Source organism: Hyperolius riggenbachi, chromosome 9, assembly GCF_040937935.1.
Source record: "Hyperolius riggenbachi isolate aHypRig1 chromosome 9, aHypRig1.pri, whole genome shotgun sequence".
Lineage (NCBI taxonomy): Eukaryota > Metazoa > Chordata > Amphibia > Anura > Hyperoliidae > Hyperolius > Hyperolius riggenbachi.
In genome coordinates, this window is record NC_090654.1 from 144577554 (window position 1) to 144604826 (window position 27273).

Consider the following 27273-nt stretch of genomic DNA (forward strand, 5'->3'; position numbering starts at 1 on the left):
GACCCCCTCTAAACTTCACAACATGCAAGATGTTTTAAAGCACTTTAGGCTTCTAATTTAGCATGCAATGTGATTTCTGCCCTTAAAACGCTGCTGTGTGTCAAATCCTGATTTTCCCCCGGGACTTTTGGTGTGCATCCCACTCCGCCATGCCCCCCCCTCCAGCTGTTAGACCCCTTGAAACCTCTTTTCCATCACTTTTGTGGCCAGCATAAAATGTTTGTAGTTTTCAAAGTTTGTCTCCCCACTGCGGAAGTTCACATTCGAGGTTCGCATACCTAAAATCGGAGGTTCGAGCCATCTCTAATGATTACTTGAAGATTAGGAGGAATTTGATTGGCTCTTCCCTAAAAACACACAGCGTGCATTTCTCTCTGTTTTCCTATGCAATAGTTTAGTTCCACTTTAAGACAAACAAGAAGCAGGGGTGAAACATGATGGCATGACTGCAACCAGTGAATCACAGACATAAAACTGCATTTATGAGGAGACTCACTGTGGAAATAATAAGAAACATACAAGGTGCGGTCAGAAACATTTTATTTGCGAAAGTGCAAATTGCAGGTGACAAGATGATTTTAATTTCTTACAACTAACAGCCAAGGTGTGGTCTTGTTCTGCCAAGTTAGCAGACCTAAAAAAAAATTTGAACTGTTGCCATGTCCTGTCAAATGCCCCCATAACATATTAGTTTGACAGAAATATTGAGTAATGTAGATGAACTGGGTCCCTTCTGTTAATGAAGAGTTTGTTGATGGTTATACCCTGACCTTAGAGTGTGCGTTATCAGTTACCGTACATTGCATGTCATCGGCAACGTGCCTCCCTCTCTCGCCCATTTAAGCTAGTCTGTAGAGTTTGCCCTAATACTAGGTTCCCGTAGAGGCCATTCCCCAGAAAACGTATTTTAGTCCATGATGGTTTCTAATTGGTTCAGTTGTTCATTAACTTTGCATCCCTCTTTCTTGATGCTCCATAAGTATTTCTGTAGTATAATGTAATTAAATATTTTTCTGTGTCAGTATGCAGCTAGATAAGACTTTCTAAAACAGATCGGAATCTTAACTTGCTTCTTTCAAAAAACAGTATTTTTGAACTCCCACTGTGGGCTTGATTCACTAAAGGGTGCTAAGTGTTAGCACGCCAGTAAAAAGCCCCTTAGCTAATATGCGTGCAAAAGTTCGCACGCGCAAAGTTTAGCGATGTGCGCAAAACGCACCATCCGCATGCAAAATAGCCTGAAAAGGAATTTTGCGCGCGAATGGTGTGACATTTCGGGCGCACCGGATAGCACGCGATCAGTAAAAGCTTTGCCCGTGCAAACTACTTAACACCCTAGTTTGCACATGCAAAGCTTTTAGGTGTGCTAACTATGTCTATATCTGTATCTGCTGCATTGCACAGCCAGAAAAATAGAATCACAATGGTGATTAAAAGTTGCATAGCACATTTTCGATATGATTCGACACATACAGTGCAGCATTCACTCCTTAGGCTGGGTTCACAGTGGGACATTGTGTTGTGATGCAACGTTAAACTCATAACGCAGCATTACAACGCAACGCACATTAATGCTGCATTACTGTTGCATACAGTAGATACAGTGGAGCATACAGGCAATGAAAGGTATGCTTCCCTGTATCTGTTAACGTGTGTGTTTAGAGGTGTTGCACTGCAGCAAAGCGTTACCTTAATGCAGCGTTTACAACGGAATGTTAACGTCACAGACTTAACATTGCAGTGCAGTAACCTGCATTATAATGACTTTATAAAGTAGGACAATAATGTCCCATTTTGAACGTAGCCTGAGGGCTATTTCACCATGCTCAGTTGCATTGCAGAATAATTCTGCATGTCAACTTACTGCCCATACAATTCTTTGGACCTGTTCACAGTGCTATGTTTTAACGGATGGCGTTATTCTAACTCGCCACATGCAGGCTTTGAATTATTGTCTATGTCCAATCTTCATTGCAGTTCACACACATGTTAATGTGTGCATTATGTAACTGATCACTGTGAATCCAGCCTTATGGTTGCATGCATGCAGTGTGTTACAATGGAATTTGTTGCACCACACCTCAAACTTGCCAGTGTAATAGTGCCATTGTAATACAACTGCAATGCATTTTGATACGATTATACTGTCAGTTGTGCCACAACGCAATGGACATTGGGCTTGATTCACTAAACCATGATAACTGAAATATCACACCTTATCAAAGATATCACGCCTTATCAAAGTTAACACGCCTTATCAGAGTAGCATAGAGAGCGCTACGAACCCGCAGGGGCTCAGGACAGTAAGAGTTACATTGCCAATTAGCAGGCATAAGTTTGTAGCGCTCACTATGCTACTCTGATAAGACGTGTTCACTTTGATAAGCGTGATACTAGAGTTATCACGGTTTAGTGAATCATGCCCATAGTGTGAAAGCACTCGTTCGCACTAGGGCTCATTCACACTAGGGCCGTTTTTGCCTTTTTTTTTTCAAGCGCAGCCGATTTTTAAATATCGCCCACAAAACACTTGTGCAGTGAATCTCTGAGAAGGTTCGCACGCTGGGCGTTCAGCAAAGCGGTGCCTATACCATTTTTGAGACGATTTTGCCTCAATGGAAGGTATAGGAAAAACGCAAACACTCACAAAATCGCTTTGTGCAGCGATTGCGTGAACATTTAAGAATACATTGTTTAATCTTTCCGGGTCAAAGAGTTCACTTCCTGACTTTCGTCAGGAAGTGAATTACAAAACCGCTCTGGAAAAGCGCATAGAAAACGCTTTCACCAGAAACTCATCGCGCAGTGGAGTGACAGGAGGGGGAAAGAACGCAAAACGCTTGCGGTTTTAGATTTTAGGTGTGAATGAGGCCTTAGGGCATAGCCATACTAGAAGCGCTTTGCTTGTGATTGATTAGCGCTTTGAGCACTTTTTAGAAATCGCTCCCACTTTCATTAAAATCTCAGCAAAAATCGCCACAATTTTGCGTATGCGATCGCGGCCATTTTTAAGAGATTTTAATGAAAGGGTATGGGATACAATTTTAAAAAGTGCTCAAAGAGCTAATCAATCACAAAGCTCTCAGAAAAGCGCTTAGTGTGGCTGAGCCCTTAATCCTTGCAACAGAGTGGAAAAGAGGACCAAACTGAAAACGATGAGGGATGGATCACACTTGTGTCTATGGAAACTTTAAAAAGTGTCTCCTTGCCTAAACAGAAGAAAACAGGAAGAGGATACCCCTAAGCATAGAATGTCAATGATCATTAGATTTTCATTGGCCGATTATAACCCAGGATCCATAGTAGGAGCTTCTACCTCTGTCAAATTATTACATTCCAGGTGGATTTAACTTTTATGACGAGGACAGATGAAGCCCAACTCCATCCACATTTTTTATAAATAAAGTTGTAGATATGGTGGGAAAGGTTTGGAGCCCATAATAAGATTGTATTTTCTTTACTTCTTGTCTTTGTTACAGGTTTCATCTCACCAGAAAATAAAGGCAACAGTATAATTTCTTCAACAGGGGTCAGTTGAATAATAGGAATATTTTTTGCCTTGGTGTTATTGATGTTAGTGTCCTTGTTAAAGAGAGTCCTCTAATTTCCAAGTGGTCTTCAGAAGTCTTAATTCTTTTCTTAATACTGTCAGGCCAGCAAGTAATGGTAATTTTTCCCACTGGAGTCGCATATAGCGATGAAAATGTCAGGCCTGGAACCCACTAAAGCATTTTTTTGAGCGCTTAGGGAGCGATTTCCCTAAATGCTCTGGCAGTGTAAATAAATGAATCAAATTCCACAGTAGCGATTGTGGTGGCAAATTGCTCATGAATCGCTACACATAGTGATTTGTGTGCGATTTTAAATTACTGCAAACTAAAAAAAATAATGAATTCAAAGTACCAATCAGAATTAAAGTCGCAAATCACTATCACAATTGCTGGCAAAATGCTTACACTTTAAAATTGCTACCAAAATCACCAGAAAACGCTCATGAAATCGCTTAGCAAATGCTAAATAAAAAACGCTAGCGATTTCATATTTGTAGTGGGTTCCAGGCCTCACAGGAGTTCGAACACCTTATCAAGTCTATCCAATGCTAGAATTTAAAAAAAAAAAGTGCATGAAAGGAGTGCATTGAGTTCTAAATAAAATAAATCACATTGATATTAAAACCACCAGGGTTTTAAAACAAATAAATATGCAAATAAAAAAAAACAGGATCTGCAAGTGGTCACTGAAAGAAAGGCAGGTCAATCACACCAAAGTTGCATTGACGCTTGTTGATTCTTCAGAGCAAGTCAAACTCAAATGTGTCGATGCTAGCAATGGGTTCTCGCCAGAAGTTGAAGGCGCTATATTGGGCTAGAGGGTCCCCCTCCTCCTGCAGCTTGTCCTTGGTGGGTTTGATGGTGTCCATGAGGCCCAGGCACTCAAGCTCAGAGAGATCAAGCTCTGGGATAGGGAGCTTCCAGAAGAGAAAGGAGTCATATTGGCTGTTAAGAGTGTCCAACATTCTTACCTAGAGCATGGAAACACACATGTAAGCATTGTATAACAGAAAAAAAAATGTTTTATATTCTGCACCGTATCCCATTGAGATCTTTTCTTAACTGTTCACATAAGGTTGCTTGGCTCAGCATCACCATATTGTTTAGACTGCAAGTGGCAAGTCATAGCCAAAACTGTCTACGGCCTTGTTCACATTATAAATAGCCAGCGCAATTTGAGCGATTTTGAAAGCGCTTTTCTAAGCACTATCAAAGCAATTTTCGCTTAGTAAAGCATTTTTCTAAGCGCTTTTGTGTAGCATTTTTTTTTTCACTTCATGACGTCAGTCAAAAAGTGAACTCTTTGCCCTGGAAAGGAATAAATACAATGGCCTGAATTCACTAAGCTTTATCAAACACTTTATCGAATGTTTGATAATTTACCTCATGGGTAAAATCTCATTTTGAATTCACTAAGGTGTTATATACTTATCAAATGTTTTATCGATAAAACGTTCAATAAATCTATAACACCTTAGTCAATTCAAAATTAAATTTTACCCATTAAAGAGAACCCGAGGCGGGGTTCTGAGAATAAAATCCGCATACAGAGGCTGGGTCTGTCTATAGAGCCCAGCCTCTGTTGCTATTTAGATCGCCCCTCAGCCCCCCCTGTGCTTTGCAATTCCCCCATAAATAACAGCCGCGCTGCTGACACGCAGCTTGTCAAAGCGGGCTGTGTTTTCCTTTGTAACATCAGTCTCCGCCCAAGTCCCTTCCCTCCCCGCTGATTGGAGGGAAGGGACGTGGGCGGGGACCAGAGCTCTGCAGGAGGCGGGGAGAGCGGAGACTGACGCTACAGAGGTAAACACAGCCCGCGCAGCGTGGCTGTGATTTATGGGGTCTCCCTGAGCGTGGGGGGGGGGTGATTTAGAGGTGATCTAAATAGCAACAGTGGCTGGGCTCTATAGGCAGACCCAGCCTCTGTATGGGGATTTCATTGAGAACCCCGCCCCGGGTTCTCTAAGTAAATTACCAAACGTTTGATTAAGTGTTTGATAAAGCTTAGTGAATTGAGGCTAATGTATTTATTCCTTAAAAGCGCTCTGGAAATCACTTTTCAGACCTGGAACCCACTACAAAGCGCTATTGTTAATCGCAATGGCTAGCGTTTTTAATGAGCATTTTGTAAGCGATTTCATGAGCGTTTTCTGGTGATTTTGGTAGCGATTTTAAAAAGTGGTCCCCTAAACCATGATGGCGAACAATCTTTGTCTTCAGGTCATTTGAGAGTTGTTTTGAGACCCCCATGTTGCTACTCTTCAGAGAAAATTAAGAGGGAAACTTACAATTGAGCCCCTTAATTAATCTCTTATAACTAGATTCACCTATGAATGTAGGTCAGGGGTCACTGACCTTACCAAGCCAATTTGAGTTCCAATAATTTGTTTAAAAGGTTTTGGAATCAATAAAATGACAACAGTGCCCAAATTTATGCACCTGCCTAAATGTATTTATTTTTTTTTTCTTTATTTATCATTTTCATTTAATCACCAAAGTTCAGATATCTTCTACACATAAATATATATCATATTTTAACAAATAAATTCATGTATCACAAACCTTTAAATATATGACAATATATACAATCTCACTTATCCCCCCCCCCCCCCTCCCTCAGCAGCACAGTAAATTCCAAAAGTGCAAAATACATTCTGTATTTAATCATCCATATTAATATCTTCAGTCTTAATTAATACATCCTACACCGTTCCTACCTCACTCATACCTTCCATCCTGCTCATTCATATGTCATAGGGAGTCCGTGGGGGGGGGGGGGGGCGGAGGAGAGAGACAAGGCCCACAGGGGCCCCTCATTCAGATTGTCCCGTCCAGCCCTGGCCTAGTCATGTTAATTTCCCCTTCCCAAAATCTGCCTATACCTTTCTGTTTCCATAAATCCAACCCAGTTTTTCCATATCTCCACTCCGCAATCCTCTGTTCCATGTAAATAGTGAGTTAATTGCTCCATTCTATATATATGCGAGATCTCCCCAAGCCACTCCACAACAGAAGGGGGACTCACCGACTTCCAATGTCTCCCAAAAAGTGCTCTGGCACCGTCTATTAGATGTCGTACTAAAGACTTCTTATATTTTCCAATACTCCAACTGTTAAGGTGGAGGAGGAAGAAGCCTGGGTCATCTGGCACCTCACTCCCTGTCACCTCCTTCATCATTTCCCTAACTTCCTCCCAAAAGGGTCTGATATCACTACAGTCCCAGAATATATGTCTCAAGGAGCCAACGTCTTTTCTACATCTCCAACACTTTCTATCGGCTCCCTGAAACATCTTACCCAATTTCTCCGGTGTATAATACCATCTTGTTAATATTTTAAAACCCATTTCCTGTATTCTTGCTGAAATAGATGTCTTATGTGCCCATATTAGTACTTTTCTCCATTGTAGGTCTGTTAGGTCCCTTTGTAAATCCACCTGCCATTTGTTTCGAATAACTTGTGTGTGGTCCTCCTGACCATTTAACATTGCGTAGATCTGAGATATCACTCCTTTCCATCCCTTCTCTCCTTCGCAAATATCCTTAAATTTAGTATTTCTCCTGGATAGTTCCTCCCTTGTACCTTTCACACTCAGGAATGACCTGAATTGTGCCAGACTCCAGAAGTCCAGTCCTTCTTTCTGCAAGGATCTTTCTATTTCGGCTAATGTCTTCCACCTTCCCCCCTCTATTAGCATACGTGCTTGCAGTCCCTTTGGTCCTCTCCAATTACAGTATGCATTTTTTTGCGTCCCAGGGACAAACTCCGGGTTTGCCAGAACCAGTAGTAATGGAGAGGGATAGGCCTCGGGCTCTATTTTCTCATAATATTTATAAAATATTTTTAGTGTGTGCTCTAGCATTTGCCGGATGGGTGGGGTTATATTTCAACCCCATCCAAGGAATATTTCTTAGCGGTAAATTTTCCAGCTCTTGCTCCGGGTCGACCCACCTCTTGCTTTGTATGGGATCCACAATCCTACTGAAAATGGAGGCCACATAATATAGTTGGGGGTCTGGTACTGCTAACCCTCCTCTCTGTCTGGATTGTGTCAGTAACTTAAAACTTATTCTGGGAGGTTTTGCCCTCCATATAAACCTTAGGAAATTTCTTCTGACATTTTGGAAAAAAGACGATGGTATTGCGACTGGGAGGGTCTGGAACAAATATAAAAGTCTCGGCAAGATGTTCATTTTTAATATGCTCACCCTCCCCAGCCAAGAAAATTCAGGCTTATTCCATCTCTTTAAATCTTTGTCTATTTCCTTCTCCATCTCTTTATAATTAGATTGTATAATATCCCTGGAGGCGGCTGCCACTTTTACCCCCAAATAAGTCAGGGTCTTTAAGACCCATCTTATTGGGAAGTTCTCTTTTATGGAATTTATATCTTCCAAACTCATCCCTACTCCTAAGGCCTCACATTTATCCCAATTTACTTTAAAGTTGGACAGAAGCCCATATTTCTTAAATTCTGCGAGCAGGCAAGGTAACGCAACCCTGGGTCGGGTAAGAAAGAGCAGGAGGTCATCTGCATAAGCAGCGATTTTATGGATCCCCCTTCCTATCTCTATCCCTGTTATATCTTCATTTCCCCTGATATGCCTCAATAGGGGCTCTAACGTCAGTGCAAAAATCAACGGAGAGAGGGGGCAGCCCTGCCTTGTCCCATTCTTTATTTCTAGGGGTTCCGACAGTACTCCGTTTATCCTAATCCTATCCCCAGGGGATGAATAGAGAGCCATAACGTACGCTCTCATCCTATCTCCCAGCCCAATCTGTTCTAAGACCAATTTGATAAAGTCCCAGTCCACCCTGTCAAACGCCTTCTCGGCATCCGTCGAGAGGCACATGACAGGAATGGACCGGGCTCTTGCATATCTCATTAGTATCAAAGTCCTAATAGTGTTGTCCCGTGCCTCTCTTCCAGGTACAAAACCTGTCTGGTCAAAGTGTATCAGGCCAGGGACAACCTGGGATAGGCGTCTAGCAAGAATTCTTGCAAACAGCTTCAAGTCAACATTTAACAGCGATATAGGTCTATAGCTTGTGCAATTTGCTGGATCTTTATTTTTTTTATGGATCACTGTGATATGGGACTCCAGGCTATCTCTACCCAATCTTCCCCTATTGCCCCCTCTTTCTGCCAGCGTACCCAATGCCTTCGCCAGATATGGTCCCAGGGTATCGCCAAATTGCCTGTAATACTCGATCCCAAAGCCATCCGGTCCAGGTGACTTCCCCAATGGGGTCTGTGCTATTGCCTGTTTTATTTCTTCCTCTGTAATCGGTCTGTCCAGCTCATTCCTTTCTTCCGCTGATATACTTGATAAACCTGAAGAGGCTATATAATTTAGCATTTTCTCTATTCTATGTTCCTTTCCCTTTTGTGTTTCAGTTTCTGGAAGTCCATATAGGGAGCCGTAATATTCCCTAAAAACTCGGGCTAGTGATTCATTTCTCGTGTGCTTCTTAGAGGTGGCATCCAATATATATGGGACATAATTAGCAGTTTGTTGAGTTCTCAAAGCTCTTGCTAGTAGCTTCCCTCCTTTATTCCCATGTTCATAAAACATTCTTCTACACCTTTGCCCTATATACTTTGCTCTTGTAGTCAGGAGGTTTCTCAACTTCTCCCTCTCCGCTGTGAGTTCCCCCAGCACATCTCTATCTAATGAGATCTTATGTTGTCTTTCTAGGCGTGCAATATTACTTAATAGCTCAGCTTTATCTTTTTCCCTCTCTTTTTTTCCTCTTACTCCCCTCCTGTATGAGTATCCCCCTAATAACGCATTTATGCGCCTCCCATACTGTCATATTCTCCCGTATCGTTAAAGAGAACCAGAGATGAAGCACCCTCTTGTATTTTACCTTATAAATCAGTGGGAACATGACAGTAAACACCTAATCTGCCCTTTGTTTCATTGTTCTCTGTGTAATCTGACTGTTATCACCTCTGATAAGAACCCCCGACTGAGAAGTCAGGCTGCTCCGTCTAGCTTTGCTACAGAAAGATTATAGCTAAGTCTGTCTTCTGTGGTGTTATTTCAAGCCCAAGCCTGCCCCCTTGTGGCTTTGCTATAATGACTCAGCAATAATCATTCCCAGCAAAGCCAGATTTAATTGCTCAGTCTGGGATTCTTGTGACTGCTGATAACAGACACTTTTAGCAGTGAGGACGAAACAGACAGCATGGTAAGTGTTTTCTCTAATGTTCTTACTGATATACATGGTAAAATACACAAGGGTGCTTCCTCTCTGGTTCCCTTTAAGTTCAAAGTAACTCTGGATATTCTCCTCTATCTTTTTCTTTATTTCTTCTTTTTGAATAATGGAGGTGTTTAATCTCCAATTGTAAGATTTTGGGCCGGTGTCTCCTAATCCTACCTCCATATAAATTGGTGCGTGATCCGAGTTCGCTATCACCCCAGTTTTTGTATTGATTGGTATTGACAGCAGATTGTGTGACACCAAAAACATATCTATCCGGGAGTAGGACCCATGAGGAGGGGAGTAATAGGTATAATCCCTAACAGTGGGATGTTGTACACGCCATATATCCAGAAGTTGGTTTCTCTGTAGGAGGCCCTTTCCTTTCTTGATCGCCTTATATGGGAGGAAAGCCCTTCCAGTGGAATTATCTATCTGAGGGTCCAATGTAAAATTAAAGTCCCCTCCCAGTATCACCAATCCCTCTGCAAATCCCTCCAGCACACTTATGAGCTGCTCTAGAAATCCAATTTGTTTACTATTAGGTGCGTACACAGCTCCCAATGTGAATTTATGTGTATTGAATATTCCTTTCACTAGTAGAAATCTACCATTAGGATCTTAATATATGTTAAGGTTTTCAGTAACCACCTCTTTTGATATAATAATTGCTACCCCTTTCCTCTTTGCATCCCCCACACTGCTATAGAAGGCTTAAGGGAATCTCCAATTTGTTAATTTAGGGTGTAATGGTCCCCTAAAATGGGTTTCCTGAATAAATGCAACCTGTACTCGTTGTTCATGCAGGTCTCTCATAAGGCTTATTCTTTTCCTCCGGAACATTAAGGCCACGGGCATTCAGGGACAAACACTTAAGATGGTTCATCCGTCTCCCTCCCTCCCCACCCCCCACCACACGGACCCCTCCCACACCCACCCACACACAGCCTCCAAAACCACCCGCACCTGCCTAAATTTAAACAATTATTGCACACTTTCTGTAAATCCAATAAACTTCATTTCACTTCTCAAATATTACTGTGTGTCTCCTATATATTTGACTTTTTTTTATCGTAACAACCAACAATCTATACAGGAAAATCATGATAATTAACAAGGTTGCCCAAACTTTTGCATCCCACTGTATACATACACACATATTAGTGAATGTGTGTGTATACTATATATACAGTGGCTTGCAAACGTATTCGGCTCCCTTGAAGTTTTCCACATTTTGTCACATTACTGCCACAAACATTAATACATTTTATTGGAATTCCACGTGAAAGACCAATACAAAGTGGCGTACACGTGAGAAGCGGAACGAAAATCATACATGATTCCAAACATTTTTTACAAAAAACTGCAAAGTGGGGTGTGCGTAATTATTCAGCCCCCTTTGGTCTGAGTGCAGTCAGTTGCCCATACACATTGCCCGATGAGTGCTAATGACTAAATAGAGTGCACCTGTGTGTAATCTAATGTCAGTACAAATACAGCTGCTCTGTGACAGCCTCAGAGGTTGTCTAAGAGAATATTGGGAGCAACATCACCATGAAGTCCAAAGAACACACCAGACATGTCAGGGATAAAGTTATTGAGAAATTTAAAGCAGGGTTAGGCTACAAAATGATTTCCAAAGCCTTGAACATCCCATGGAGCACTGTTTAACCACTTAAGGACTGCAGTCATAAAACCCCTTAATGACCAGAGCCTTTTTTTCCATTCGGATCACTGCAGCTTTCACGGTTTATTGCTCAGTCATACAACCTACCACCTAAATGAATTCTACCTCCTTTTCTTGTCACTAATACAGCTTTCTTTCGGTGCTATTTGATTGCTGCTGCGAGTTTTAGTTTTTATTATATTCATCAAAAAAGACATGAATTTTGTCAAAAAAATGACTTTTTTAACTTTCTGTGCTGACATTTTTCAAATAAAGAAAAATTTCCTATACATTTGAGCGCGAAAGTTATTCTGCTACATGTCTTTGATAAAAAAAAACCCATTCAGTGTATATTTATTGGATTGGGTAAAAGTTATAGCGTTTACAAACTATGGTGCCAAAAGTGAATTTTCCCAATTTTAAGCATCTCTGACTTTTCTGCGCACCTGTCAGGTTTCATGAGGGGCTAAAATTCCAGGATAGTACAAATCCCCCCCAAATGACCCCATTTTGGAAAGAAGACATCCCAAAGTATTCAGTGAGAGGCATGGTGAGTTCATAGAAGATTTTATTTTTTGTCACAAGTTAGCGGAAAATGACACTTTGTAACAAAAAAAAAAAAAAAGTTTCCATTTCTTCTAACTTGCGACAAAAAAAAATGAAATCTGCCACGGACTCACTATGCTACTCTCTGAATACCTTGAAGTGTCTACTTTCCAAAATGGGGTCATTTGTGGGGTGTGTTCACTGTCCTGGCATTTTGGGGGGTGCCTAATTGTAAGCACCCCTGTAAAGCCTAAAGATGCTCATTGGACTTTGGGCCCCTTAGCGCAGTTAGGCTGCAAAAAAGTGCCACACATGTGGTATTGCCGTACTCAGGAGAAGTAGTATAATGTGTTTTGGGGTGTATTTTTCCACATACCCATGCTGGGTGGGAGAAATATCTCCGTAAATGACAATTGTTTTCTTTTTTTAACACACAATTGTCAATTTATAGAGATATTTCTCCCACTCAGCATGGGTATGTGGAAAAATACACCCCAAAACACATTATACTACTTCTCCTGAGTACGGCGATACCACATGTGTGGCACTTTTTTGCACCCTAACTGCGCTAAGGGGCCCAAAGTCCAATGAGTACCTTTAGGATTTCACAGGTCATTTTGAGAAATTTCGTTTCAAGACTGCTCCTCACGGTTTAGGGCCCCTAAAATGCCAGGACAGTATAGGAATCCCACAAATTACCCCATTTTAGAAAGAAGACACCCCAAGGTATTCCATTAGGAGGATGGTGAGTTCATAGAAGATTTTTTTTTTTTGTCACAAGTTAGCGGAAATTGATTTTAATTGTTTTTTTTCACAAAGTGTCATTTTCTGCTAACTTGTGACAAAAATAAAATCTTCTATGAACTCACCATACTCCTAACGGAATACCTTGGGGTGTCTTCTTTCTAAAATGGGGTCATTTGTGGGGTTCCTATACTGCGCTGGCATTTTAGGGGCCCTAAACCGTGAGGAGTAGTCTTGAAACCAAATGTCGCAAAATGACCTGTGAAATCCTAAAGGTACTCATTGGACTTTGGGCCCCTTAGCGCACTTAGGGTGCAAGAAAGTGCCACACATGTGGTACCGCCGTACTCAGGAGAAGTAGTATAATGTGTTTTGGGGTGTATTTTTACACATACAGATGCTAGGTGGGAGAAATATCTCTGTAAATGACAATTATTTGATTTTTTTTTACACACAATTGTCCATTTACAGAGAGATTTCTCCCACCCAGCATGGGTATGTATAAAAATACACCTCAAAACACATTATACTACTTCTTCTGAGTACGGCGATACCACATGTGTGACACTTTTTTGCAACCTAGGTGCGCTAAGGGGCCTAACGTCCTATTCACAGGTCATTTTGAGGCATTTGGATTCTAGACTACTCCTCACGGTTTAGGGCCCCTAAAATGCCAGGGCAGTATAGGAACCCCACAAGTGACCCCATTTTAGAATGAAGACACCCCAAGGTATTCCGTTAGGGGTATGGTGAGTTCATAGATTTTTTTTTTGTCACAAGTTAGCGGAAAATGACACTTTGTGAAAAAAAAAACAATACATATCAATTTCCGCTAACTTGTGACAAAAAATAAAATCTTCTATGAACTCACCATACTCCTAACGGAATACCTTGGGGTGTCTTCTTTCTAGAATGGGGTCATTTGTGGGGTTCCAATACTGCCCTGGCATTTTAGGGGCCCTAAACCGTGAGTAGTCGTCTTGAACCCAAATGTCTCAAAATGACCTGTGAAATCCTAAAGGTACTCATTGGACTTTGGGCCCCTTAGCACAGTTAGGCTGCAAAAAAGTGTCACACATGTGGTATCGCCGTACTCAGAAGAAGTAGTATAATGTGTTTTGTGGTGTATTTTTACATATAACCATGCTGGGTGGGAGAAATATCTCTGTAAATGACACATTTTTGATTTTTTTTACACACAATTGTCCATTTACAGAGAGATTTCTCCCACCCAGCATGGGTATGTGTAAAAATACACCACAAAACACATTATACTACTTCTCCTGAGTATGGCGATACTACATGTGTGACACTTTTTTGCAGCCTAGGTGCGCTAAGGGGCCCAACGTCCTATTCACAGGTCATTTTGAGGCATTTGTTTTCTAGACTACTCCCCACGGTTTAGGGCCCCTAAAATGCCAGGGCAGTATAGGAACCCCACAAGTGACCCCATTTTAGAAAGACGACACCCCAAGGTATTCCGTTAGGGGTATGGTGAGTTCATAGAAGATTTTATTTTTTGTCACAAGTTAGTGAAAAATGACACTTTGTGAAAAAAACAATAAAAATCCAATTTCCGCTAACTTTTGACAAAAAATAAAATCTTCTATGAACTCATCATACACCTAACAGAATACCTTGGGGTGTCTTCTTTCTAAAATGGGGTCACTTGTGGGGTTCCTATACTGCCCTGGCATTTTACGGGCCCAAAACTGTGAGTAGTCTGGAAACCAAATTTCTCAAAATGACTGTTCAGGGGAATAAGCATCTGCAAATTTTGATGACAGGTGGTCTATGAGAGGGCAAATTTTGTGGAAACGGTCATAAGCAGGGTGGCCTCTTAGATGACAGGATGTATTGGGCCTGATCTGATGGATAGGAGTGCTAGGGGGGTGACGGGAGGTGATTGATGGGTGTCTCAGGGGGCGGTTAGAGGGGAAAATAGATGCAATCAATGCACTGGGGAGGTGATCGGAAGGGGGTCTGAGGGGGATCTGAGGGTTTGGCCGAGTGATCAGGAGCCCACACGGGGCAAATTAGGGCCTGATCTGATGGGTAGGTGTGCTAGGGGGTGACAGGAGGTGATTTATGGGTGTCTCAAGGTGTGATTAGAGGGGGGAAATAGATGCAAGCAATGCACTAGCGAGGTGATCAGGGCTGGGGTCTGAGGGCGTTCTGAGGTGTGGGCGGGTGATTGGGTGCCCGCAAGGGGCAGATTAGGGTCTAATCTGATGGGTAACAGTGACAGGTGGTGATAGGGGGTGATTGATGGGTAATTAGTGGGTGTTTAGAGGAGAGAAGAGATGTAAACACTGCACTTGGGAGGTGATCTGATGTCGGATCTGCGGGCGATCTATTGGTGTGGGTGGGTCATCAGATTGCCAGCAAGGGGCAGGTTAGGGGCTAATTGATGGGTGGCAGTGACAGGGGGTGATTGATGGGTGGCAGTGACAGGGGGTGATTGATGGGTGATTGACAGGTGATCAGTGGGTTATTACAGGGAATAACAGATGTAAATATTGCACTGGCGAATTGATAAGGGGGGGGTCTGAGGGCAATCTGAGCGTGTGGGCGGGTGATTGGGTGCCCGCAAGGGGCAGATTAGGGTCTAATCTGATGGGTAACAGTGACAGGTGGTGATAGGGGGTGATTGATGGGTAATTAGTGGGTGTTTAGAGGAGAGAATAGATGTAAACGATGGATTTGGGAGGTGATCTGATGTCGGATCTGCGGGCGATCTATTGGTGTGGGTGGGTGATCAGATTGCCCGCAAGGGGCAGGTTAGGGGCTGATTGATGGGTGGCAGTGACAGGGGGTGATTGATGGGTGGCAGTGACAGGGGGTGATTGACAGGTGATCAGTGGGTTATTACAGGGAAGAACGGATGTAAATAATGCACTGGCAAATCGATAAGGGGGGGGGGGGTTTGAGGGCAATCTGAGTGTGTGGGCGGGCGATTGGGTGCCCGCAAGGGTCTAATCTGATGGGTAACAGTGACAGGTGGTGATAGGGGGTGATTGATGGGTGATTGATGGGTAATTAGTGGGTGTTTAGAGGAGAGAATAGATGTAAACGATGGATTTGGGAGGTGATCTGATGTCGGATCTGCGGGTCTTCTATTGGTGTGGGTGGGTGATCAGATTGCCCGCAAGGGGCAGGTTAGGGGCTGATTGATGGGTGGCAGTGACAGGGGGTGATTGATGGGTGGCAGTGACAGGGGGTGATTGACAGGTGATCAGTGGGTTATTACAGGGAAGAACGGATGTAAATAATGCACTGGCGAATCGATAAGGGGGGGGGGTTGAGGGCAATCTGAGTGTGTGGGCGGGCGATTGGGTGCCCGCAAGGGTCTAATCTGATGGGTAACAGTGACAGGTGGTGATAGGGGGTGATTGATGGGTGATTGATGGGTAATTAGTGGGTGTTTAGAGGAGAGAATAGATGTAAACGATGGATTTGGGAGGTGATCTGATGTCGGATCTGCGGGCGATCTATTGGTGTGGGTGGGTGATCAGATTGCCCGCAAGGGGCAGGTTAGGGGCTGATTGATGGGTGGCAGTGACAGGGGGTGATTGACGGGTGATTGACAGGTGATTGACAGGTGATTGACAGTTGATCAGGGGGGATAGATGCATACAGTACGCAGGGGGGGGGAGGGTCTGGGGGGGTCTGGGGAGAATCTGAGGGGTGGGGGGGTGATCAGGAGGGAGCAGGGGGCAGTTTAGGGACTAAAAAAAAAATAGCGTTGACAGATAGTGACAGGGAGTGATTGATGGGTGATTAGGGGGGTGATTGTGTGCAAATGGTGGTCTGGGGGGTGGGCAGGGGGGGGTCTGAGGGGTACTGTGGGCGATCAGGGGGCAGGGGGGGGCAGATCAGTGTGTTTGGGTGCAGACTAGGGTGGCTGCAGCCTGCCCTGGTGGTCCCTCGGACACTGGGACCACCAGGGCAGGAGGCAGCCTGTATAATACACTTTGTATACATTACAAAGTGTATTATACACTTTGTAGCGGCGATCGCGGGGTTAACAACCCGCCGGCGCTTCCGATTGGCCGGCGGGTTGACGTCGCGGGTGGGCGGAGCCTATTGCCGGTGGATGCGCGCGCATTCCAGCGCGCGATCCCCGGCCAGAGAGTGCCCCAGGACCTGACGCCAATCTGCGTTACGTGGTCCTGGGGCTGCCACTTTGCCGCCGCCAATATGAAGTAGGTGGTCGGCAAGTGGTTAAGCGATCATTCAGAAATGGAAGAAGTATGGCCTAACTGTAAACCTACCAAGACAAGGCCGTCCACCTAAACTCACAGGCCGAACAAGGAGAGCGCTGATCAGAAATGCAGTCAAGAGGCCCATGGTGACTCTGGACGAGCTGCAGAGATCTACAGCTCAGGTGGGGGAATCTGTCCATAGGACAACTATTAGTTGTGCACTGCACAAAGTTGACTCTTATGGAAGAGTGGCAAGAAGAAAGCCATTGCTAACAAAGTCCCGTTTGCAGTTTGCCACAAGCCATTTGGGGGACACAGCAAACATGTGGAAGAAGGTGCTCTGGTCAGATGAGACCAAAATGCAACTTTTTGGCCAAAATGCAAATGCTATGTGTGGCAGAAAACTAACACTGCACATCACTAAGAACACACCATCCCCACTGTCAAATATGTCAAATATGGTGGTGGCAGCATCATGATCTGGGGTTGCTTCTCTTCAGCAGGGACAGGGAAGCTGGTCAAAGTTGATGGGAAGATGGATAGAGCCAAATACAGGGCAATCTTGAAAGAAAACCTCCTTAGAGTCTGCAAAAGACTTGAGGCTGGGGCGGAGGTTCACCTTCCAGCAGGACATCGACCCTAAAGCTAAAGCCAGGGCAACAATGGAATGGTTTAAAACAAAACATATCCATTTGTTAGAATGGCCCAGTCAAAGTCCAGATCTAAATCCAATCGAGAATCTGTGGCAAGATCTGAAAACTGCTGTTCACAAATGTTGTCCATCTAATCTGACTGAGCTGGAGCAGTTTTGCAAAGAAGAATGGGCAAGGAGTTCAGTCTCTAGATGTGCAAAGCTGGTAGAGACATACCCTAAAAGACTGGCAGCTGTAATTGCAGCAAAAGGTGGTTCCACAAAGTATTGACTCAGGAGGCTGAATAATTACGCACACCCCACTTTGCAGTTATTGATTTGTAAAAAATGTTTGGAATAATGTATGATTTTCGTTCCACGTGGAATTCCAATGAAACTGATTCATGTTTGTGGCAGTAATGTGACAAAATGTGGAAAACTTCAAGGGGGCCGAATACTTTTGCAAGCCACTGTGTGTACACACACACACACACACACACACACACACACACACACACACACACACACACACACACACACACACACACACACACACACACACACACACACACACACACACACACACACACACACACACACACACACACACACACACACACACACACACACACACACACACACACACACACACACACACACCTCTTCCTGGTTAGCAGCCATGTCTTGTTTGTAAACACTGCCTAAACCGGTCGATCAAAAGTCAGGTTTGCGGCAGGGACAGGTGGGAACGGCAAAGAGGGATCCAGGAGATCACAGTGACTCGATTGGTAGGTTTAGCATTTTTAGCATTTCTGCATTGTAAAGTATATAAACGCTGGTGTAATCGCTCATCAAAACCTATACAGAACGATTTTGCTAGCGGTTTTTTAAATTACTGCACACTGTAAAAAAAAATAAATTGAAAGGACCAATCAGAATTAAAAAGGCTAATCGCTACACAATCGCTGGCAAAAGCCTTACACGTTTTAAAATTGCTACCAAAAATCGCCAGAAAACTCTCATGAAATCGCTTACAAAACTCATACAAAATGCTAGCGATTAGCGATAGCATTTTGTAGGGGGTTCCAGGCCTTAAGGCGATTTTTAAAAGCAGCAGGGCTATTAAAAAAAAACAAAAAAAACAAAATTGCCCCTAATGTAAACAACCTCTAAGGTCTTTTTTTTTTTTCTTGCCCAGTGCTTGGGTGGTCGATTTGTTTTTGTGAAAAGCGCTTTTCTAAGCGCTTTTCCCGAGTGCTTTTTTTAGTTCCCTACCTGACTTAAGTCAGGAAGTGAACTCTTTGACCCGGAAAAGAATCAATACAATGTATGTTTAAAAACATGAACACAATCGCGTCACAAAGCGATTTTGTGAGCGTTTTGTCCTTTTCTCCTATACCTTCCATTAAGGCGGAATCGGCTAAAAAAAAAAAAATGGCCCATGCAGCGCTTCTCTGAGCGGATTGGAAACAAACCACTCAGTTGTGAACTCTGTCATAGAGAATCATTGCACAAGCGGTTTTATGGCGATTTTGAAAAATCGCCCGCGTTTGGAAAAAGGGCAAAATCGTCCTTAGTGTGAATGAGCCCTAAGGGCTCAAACCCACTAGCAGCCTTTTTTTAAGTGCTTGTGATTTGGAAAAGCTCTTGCTAATGTAAGGTTGTGGGGGATTTTTATAAAATCACATCGCTCAAGAGGGATCACACCCATAACATTACATTAGCAAGAGCTTTTCAAATCGCAAAGCGCTCAGAAAAGTGCTCCTAGTGGGTTCCAGGCCTCAGAAGAGAACATCCAGGAGATTTAAAAGACTGTGCTGCAGGATGCAGATAGTGTAGGGGTTGATGATGTACTTTAAAGAGAATCTGTAACATAAAAAGTTCCCCTGAGGGTACTCACCTCGGTAGGGGGAAGCCTCTGGATCCTATTGAGGCTCCCCTGTCTTCCTCTGTGGCAGCGATCGAGCTCCCTGAATGGCGGGGATGTAAATATTTACCTTCCCGGCTCCAGTGCAGGCGCAGTAGCGGCATTCGGCTCCGAAATAGGCAGAAATACCCGATTGCGGTTGGTTCCACTGTACTACGCAGGCACAAGTCTCCTGCGCAGTAGAGTGGACCCGACTGAGATTGGCTATTTCCGCCTATTTCCAAGCGGAGAGCCGCAACAGCGCCCCTGCTGGAACCAGAAAAGATAAATACTGCACAGCCTGACAAATTGTCGGCTGTGCATTCCGTGGGCTGCAGCGAGACCGCCGTGGGACACAGGACGAGGGAAGCCTCGATAAGATCCAGAGGCTTCTCCCTACTGAGGTGAGTACCCCCCAGGGGAACTTTTTTTAATAACAGAGTCTCTTTAAGGCTAGTATCACACTGGGGTGTTGTGGGGAAAAGTCGCAACGTGTGATACACGCACAATGCGATGCATACATGCAAATGCAGTTAACAAACCAGCCCAACTGTTCCGCACAGTGGAAAAACTCTGCAAGCCGGCATGTCAAAAACGTAATATCGAGCCTTCAAAGGACCTCTGTGACCAATTTGCCCATTTCTTCACAGACAAAGTCTCCACTATAAGGTCCGCCATCCAACTTACAGCATCTGAGCCTAATATAGCGCCGTAGACCATTAGCAGAGACAACGTAACACCTTGGTCAAACTTCAAAGAAATTGATGAAGAAGTCTCGTCAATCATCCTCCTTCACCTCCGCCTAACTACCTGTGACCTGGATCCTGGCCCAACACAGTTCATGTTGAACTGTACCGACCTGTTTGTACCGGTATTCCTCAAAATTATTAACTGTTCCTTACAATCAGGGATATTTCCTGTTTTACTGAAGGAAGCAATCATCAGGCCTCTCCTCAAAAAACCCTCCCTGGACCCAGATGCAATGACCAGCGACAGACCTGTCTCTAGCCTTCCCTTTCTGGGTAAGCTAATTGAAAAAGCTGTATACCTCCAGCTAGAAGCCAAAATCCTACAAAACAGTTATGATCCATTCCAGTCTGGCTTCAGGAAACACCACAGCACTGAAACTGCCCTCATCCAAATATGCAACCACCTGCTCATGACAAGAGACAGGAAAGTGCTCAATCCTCATACTGCTAGACCTTTCTGCAGCCTTTGATACAGTTGACCATGACATCTTGATAAACAGGCTACAGGAATACTGTGGCATTGATGGCATAGTTCTTCAGTGGTTTCAATCCTTCTTGAGTGGCAGAACTAACAAAGTGTCTATGGGGCCCTTCCTGTCTACCCCTGTACCACTTAAATATGGGGTGCCCCAGGGCTCAATCCTCTCTCCCCTGCTTTTCACGATTTACATGTTACCGCTTGGAAAGCTAATCCAAAAACATGGCCTCACATACCACTGCTATGCGGATGACACCCAACTATATCTTTCCTTCAAGCCTGGTGTGACAGACCCAACTCTAACTATAAACGCCTGCTTACGTGAACTACAGCAATGGATAAATGACAACTGGCTGAAACTGAATGCAGACAAAACTGAAGTCCTTCTGATCAGAGGGCAGCACATGACAACAAAACAACTTAACTTGCAGTCTTCACCACTGGGAATAGGAGGCACGGATCTACGCAGCTCTGATCATGTGCGTAGCCTGGGAGTTCTAATTGATGGGGATTCAAACTTCAGAACTCAAATCTCTGCTGTGGTAAAATCATCCTATTTTTACCTGAAGAACATTGCAAAAATCAAGCACCTCATCCCCCCAGAAGATCTGCCAACCTTAGTCCATGCCTTCATCACATCCCTGGACTACTGTAATACTCTCTACACTGGCCTTCCAAAAAAGGTCTTGTACCGCCTACAGCTGATACAGAATACTGCTGCCAGACTGCTAACCAACCAACCCCGTCACTGCCACAGCGCCAGTCCTGCACTCCCTTCACTGGCTACCTATAGAATGGAGGGTCCTATTCAAGGTTAGCCTACTGACATTTAAATCCCTAAATACATGAAAGATATGTTGCAGCTGCGTAGAAATCCCCGCATTCTCAGATCCACAAGTTCTAATAACCTAGTCATACCCAGAGTCCACTTGGAAACTTTTGGACCCAGAGCCTTTTGTCATGCTGTCCCTATGTTTTGGAACGCCTTACCTCAACAAATCAGGACAGCTCCATCCCTGGACGTGTTTAAATCCAGACTAAAAACCCACCTGTTTGGCATTTGCAGAAATATAACTTGTTGTGTGAATACTTCATCCTACTACCAATTACTGAATCTGAGAGAGCCTAAGCGCTTTGAGTCCTATGGGAGAAAAGCGCTATAGAAATGTTATTGTATTGTATTATACAGTGAAACAAACAGCTCATAAACCACAACCTGTAAGTGTGAACGTAGCCTAAAACTAGGCCCATTTCTATGGGCGTGTGAACCACGCGACTGCCCGGGGTGCCGAGCGGAGCGTGTAGCAGCTGGCATAGCTTAACAACTCGCCTTCGAAGATCCCTGCACGCAGCCCCTTTCTAATTCCTCTCCCAGGAGTCCATCGTGTTATTAACAGCACTCCCTGTGATGACCTAACCGCATGTCATCATAAGGGGCACTGTTATCAACACGAGGGGCACCTGGGAGAGGAAAAAGATAGAGGCTGCGTGCGGGGGATCACGGAAGGCGAGTTGTAACTGCGCCATGCTAGCTCTCCCCTGCACCTATGCTTGGCTACCTATGCTCCTACCTATCCTATACTGGTGGCACCTACCTACCTATCCTATACTGGGGGCACCTATCCATCCCATACTGGGGGCACCTACCTATCTATTCAACCTATACTGGGGGCACCTACCTATCTAGCCTATACTGGAGACACCTACCTAGCTAACCTATAATGGGGGCAACTATACTGACTGCCTATACTGGAGGCACCGATCTGGCTAACCTATACTGGGGGCACCTACCTAGCCATCCTATACTGGGGCAACTATACTGCAGGCCCCTACCTGGCTAACCTATACTGGCTATGTAACACTCATCGGGTGTGCACCAGGCCTCAGAGCTTATTCAGCCTTAAAGTCAAAGTGCACTTAAAGAAAGTTTTATTGTAGGAGGGTGGTGTTAATTGTATAGAGGGTCATGCATCGGTCACATATTTTATTTCATTTATCTTTATTTTGTTTTAACCTTTTTTTTATTATTTGATTTATATTTTATTTGTTGTTTTGGGAGGCCCAATCCAGAGGGGAGGTATGAAGAGTAAAGTATTGAGTGCTACAAATACAACCTAATGAGTCTAAAATATCTTGGAGCAAGGTGAATGTCCTGATTGGACCAGCCAACGAACTATCAACTATTCAGTACCATATTGCGAACTGTCACGAGTTTCCCCCAAGGTTTTGCTGAGCAATATAGCTTGGACTTGGTTGCAAGGGACTGAGAACTGATTAGGTATTGGACTAAATTGCTCAACCCTTTCCCCAGCCCACGCCCAACAACGGTACTGTGATCTGTATATGCTGTAAAGTGGTCGATTGTTGTATAAGACCTATTGTAGCTCACTATAATTTCTGTGTAACTAACCATTAGTGAAGGCTAGATATTGTGAATTTTTGACCTGTGATGTGCAAGGGAGGTGTGTTTTGACATTGAAGTGTTTGAAGCTGATAATTACTGTGACCACTGTTTGCAAATAAATCTTTGATAATTTCATCTGAGTCAGTGTCTGGTGGATTCCACTCAGCCGGAGCCTGGTGCAAGCGGTTTCATACGGGTTACAGGTACCTATACTGGGGGCACCTACCGTGTTTCCCTGAATATAAGACAATGTCTTATATTCTTTTGAGGATAAAAATAAGTACTAGGGCTTGTTTTTGGTGGGGGAGGGGCTTCAGGAGGGGTGGTTGCTATGTGTATGGGGAGGTGTACAGACTTACCGCATCTCCCATGTGGCTGCGTCCCCCTCCACTCGCGTATTAAAGCTCCGGTATTATAGTATGTAAGTGCAGAGACCTCCGCAAAGGGACGTGATCGCACTCCCCTATGTCACAACCAATGTGTGCCGGGGACGCATCAGCGCGTGCATGTTGATTATGACAGGGAAGTGCGGTCACGTTCCTTTGCGGAGGTCTCTGCACTTACATGCTATAATACCGGAGCAATTATACGCGAATGTAGGGGGACGCATCCACATGGGAGGTGCGGTAAGAGACTGTACACCACCCCATACACATAGCATCCATACCTCCTAAAGCCCTCCTTAGCTAGGTCTTAGTTTCCGGGAAGGGCTTATATTTCAAGCCTGCTTGAAATATAAGCTAGGGCTTAATTTCGGGGGAGGTCTTAATTTAGGGGAAACACGGTATGCCTGGCTACCTATACTGGGGGGGGACCTATAGCTGGCTACGTATACTGGGGGGCAACTTTTACATGCTTGCCCTGAGTGCCATACCTTAAACTATGACATAATTGAAGAGATTAAAAAAAAAAAACTGAATCTAACAGTGAACACCAAAGCTAGACTAGAAAAACAATTTTGCCTGAAACTGGGCTGTAAGAGCTCGTTCACGCTAAGGACGTTTTTGCCCTTTTTTCAAGCGCAGACGATTTTCAAAATCGCCCTAAAAACACTTGTGCAATGATTCCCTATGAGAGAGTTCACATCTGAGCTGTTCTTTTCCAATCCGCTAAGCAAGGCGGTACCTGTACCTTTTTTGAGGCCATTCCGCCTCAATGGAAGGTATAGGTAAAATGCGAAACCCTCACAAAATCGCTTTGTGCAGCGATTTCATTCACGTTTAAGAATACATTGTATTTATTATTTTCTGGGTCAAAGAGTTCACTTCCTGACTTGCGTCAAGGAGTGAATGAAAAAAAACGCCCTGGAAAAGTGCTTAGAAAAGCGCTTAACAAAAACGCACCACCCACCCAAGCGCCGGGAATTGCAAAAAAAAAAAAATTGTGTTAAAAAACGCCCAACGCTAACGCAATCGGAACGCAATGTACTCCAAAGTCTTTTTCACCCGGAAACCCTTTACTAGACCAGGCCTACAATGAATGTAGACCTTGATTTACCTTAAAGAGAAACTCCAACCTAGAATTGAACTTTATCCCAATCAGTAGCTGATAACCCCTTTTACATGAGATGATTTTCACAAACAGACCATCAGGGGGCGCTGTGTGACTGATTTTGTGCTGAAACGCCTCCCGCAAGAAGCTCTGAGTACTGCGGTACTCTGGGCAAACTGCCACAATGTAACAATGTTTGTTCACAGACAGGGAATAGCTGCTTACAGCTGTCTCTAACAGTCAAAACAGCTAGGAGCAGCTACATAACCTGCCCACAGTAAAAATGTCACCATGTAATGTCAGAATGCACATCAGGGAAAGGGAAAGATTTTACAATGAGCAAACACTGACTAAATCATTTATACATAATTATGGTAAAAAATGAAGCACTTTTTTTACTACATTATTTTCACTGGAGTTCCACCTTAAAGTGGACCCAAATTAAAAATACAAGATTTCAGAAATAACATCTATTTTCTAAATTATAATAATAAATAGCCTTTTTTCAGCTGCATGATGACAAATATAAAATATTTTACATTTATTGGAGCAACCCCTCCCTTCCTTTCATATTGCCGGGACAGAATCCGGCAGACTGGTGGAGTAGGTGGTGTCCGGCAAAGGAGGAATTGCTAATAGCTGCCCCCAGTATAATCCTAGTTATGAAAAGAGAAGGGTGAAAAGCTTGCACTGAAATGCTCATAGGCTTGAAGGAGTGTTTATTTATCTTTGTATGTGTCAGATTAGTGCAACTAAATATTTTGAATTAAAAATAAATGTTTGGTTTGGGTCCGCTTTAAATACAGGTAGTCCTCGGTTAACGAACGAGATAGGGACTGTAGGTTCGTTCTTAACCTGAATCCATTAAATCGCAACGCTGTGCTATTTCTGTCCCCTTTGCCTCCTATGTGCCCCCATTTGCCTCCAGTGTCCCCCTCTGTGCCTGTTTGTCCCCTTCAGTGCCTTTGTTATCGCTCTGTGCTCATTTGTCCCCCCTCTGTGCCCCTGTATGTCCCCACCTCTGTTTTTACCCCTTCTGTGCCTCTGTTTGTACCCCTTTGTATGCCCTGTGTGTTTTTGTACCCCCTGTGCCTCTGTCACCCCCGCACTGCCTCCGTTTTTACCCCGTGTCTTGGTTTTTACCCCTTGTGTCTCTGTACCCCTCTTTTTGCACCTCCTGTGCCTAAGTTTGTCCAATCTCTACCTCTATTTTCACCCCCCGTGCCCCGCGTTTTCCCCTCACTCTCTGCCTCCCCTACCCTATGAACTCACCTTCCAGCCAGAGTCCAACGCTGTCTGTCCTCCGTTCTCTGCCTTCCAATAGCCGGGTACAGCACTGCTAGATACAGCATCGCACCGCTTCCTGTATGTCACATGACATACAGGGAGCAAGTGGATGCTGCATCTAGCGGTGGCTGTATGCGGCTATTGGGATCAGGAGGCGGAGAGCGGAGGACAGACAGCGTTTGACTCGGTTCATAGGCGAGTCCAACACTGCTGGTGTGGCTGCGGGGACTTGCACGGGCACTCGGGGGAAGTTTGAAGCCATTTCTACAAACTTCCCCCAACCAGAAATGACATCATCGCAACGGATTGGGCCGTTAGTATCGGCAGGTCGTTGGTATGTCGGGCGTTCGTAAACCGAGGACTACCTGTACTCGCATATAAGCCTAATTTTTCAGCATAAGAAATGTGCAGAAAAGTTACCCCCTCGGCTTATATGCGAGTCAGTGGGGCAAGAACAGCTGGTGGAGCAGGTTTTGTTACTGGCAGAGTAGTGTGAAGGTGGCCACTAACAGTCCAATTTCTAGTGAAAATTCGTTCGAGCGATCAGAAATTCTGATCGAATTGGTTGAAAATAATCTCAGTTGATGGGCACATTCTATTACAAACTATTATAAAAATAGTTGTCCGATTGGATTTTTGTCAAACCAAAATTTGGATTTTCTTGTTGGTTGTGATAGATAGGAAGCAAAGAATGGTTTGTTGATGGTGTAGTGAACGATTTTTCGTCCGATCAGAATTTCTGATCGCTCAAACGATTTTTCACTAGAAATTGGACCGTTAGTGGGCACCTTAAGGATTGTGCACTAGTGACCCTGCTCTTGCCAGCTGGCTCCCTGCTGTGTCCGTATCCCGCATCCCCTGCAACACGGTGTGCAGAGTGCGCTGCTCAAGCCTACGTGTGTCCCCTGGCTTGTGGAGCAGTGCGTGCAAACAACGCGTTAGCGGTGCAATGATCAGGGATTCTTCCTGTGCGGCAATCGCTGTGTCTCACATCTGACACCATCTAGTACCTTCTTGAGACACACTGTATGATCCTGGGGTACATCTGGCTATGGGGAGGGGTGCTGACATGTACTGGGGACACATCTGGCTACTGTGGAGGGGGCTTTACTGGGGAGGGGGCTTATACGTGAATCAATTTTTCCCCCTGGTTTCTGAGGGAAAAGTGGGTACCTCGGCTTATACGTGGGTCGGCTTATATGAGAGTATATACGGTAAGCCTGGTACACAATTTCAATTATGATTAGTCAATCACAACCCGCCGGAGATCGAGCAAAATTATCCACCTGGACAGATCAACGAAATTGATCAATTTCGGATCGAAATCAGTTGAGCAGTCTGTGTTTGCGCTATTGATTTCACAGCAGATTCGATCACAGTGATAGAATCGGCTGTCTATTGGTGG

General features: G+C 44.1%; 1 protein-coding gene across 1 annotated transcript in view; it reads right to left on the reverse strand.

Annotated features, from left to right (window-relative positions):
• Positions 1–523: 523 nt before the first annotated feature.
• MLLT11 (MLLT11 transcription factor 7 cofactor) overlaps positions 524–27273 on the reverse strand; it is a 27210-nt gene continuing 460 nt past the window's right edge. Inside the window, exon 2 of the mRNA XM_068253598.1 lies at positions 524–4522. Within this exon, the coding sequence (XP_068109699.1) occupies positions 4292–4516 (225 nt within the window). The 5' untranslated portion in view covers positions 4517–4522 and the 3' untranslated portion in view covers positions 524–4291. The remainder of the gene's footprint in view (positions 4523–27273) is intronic.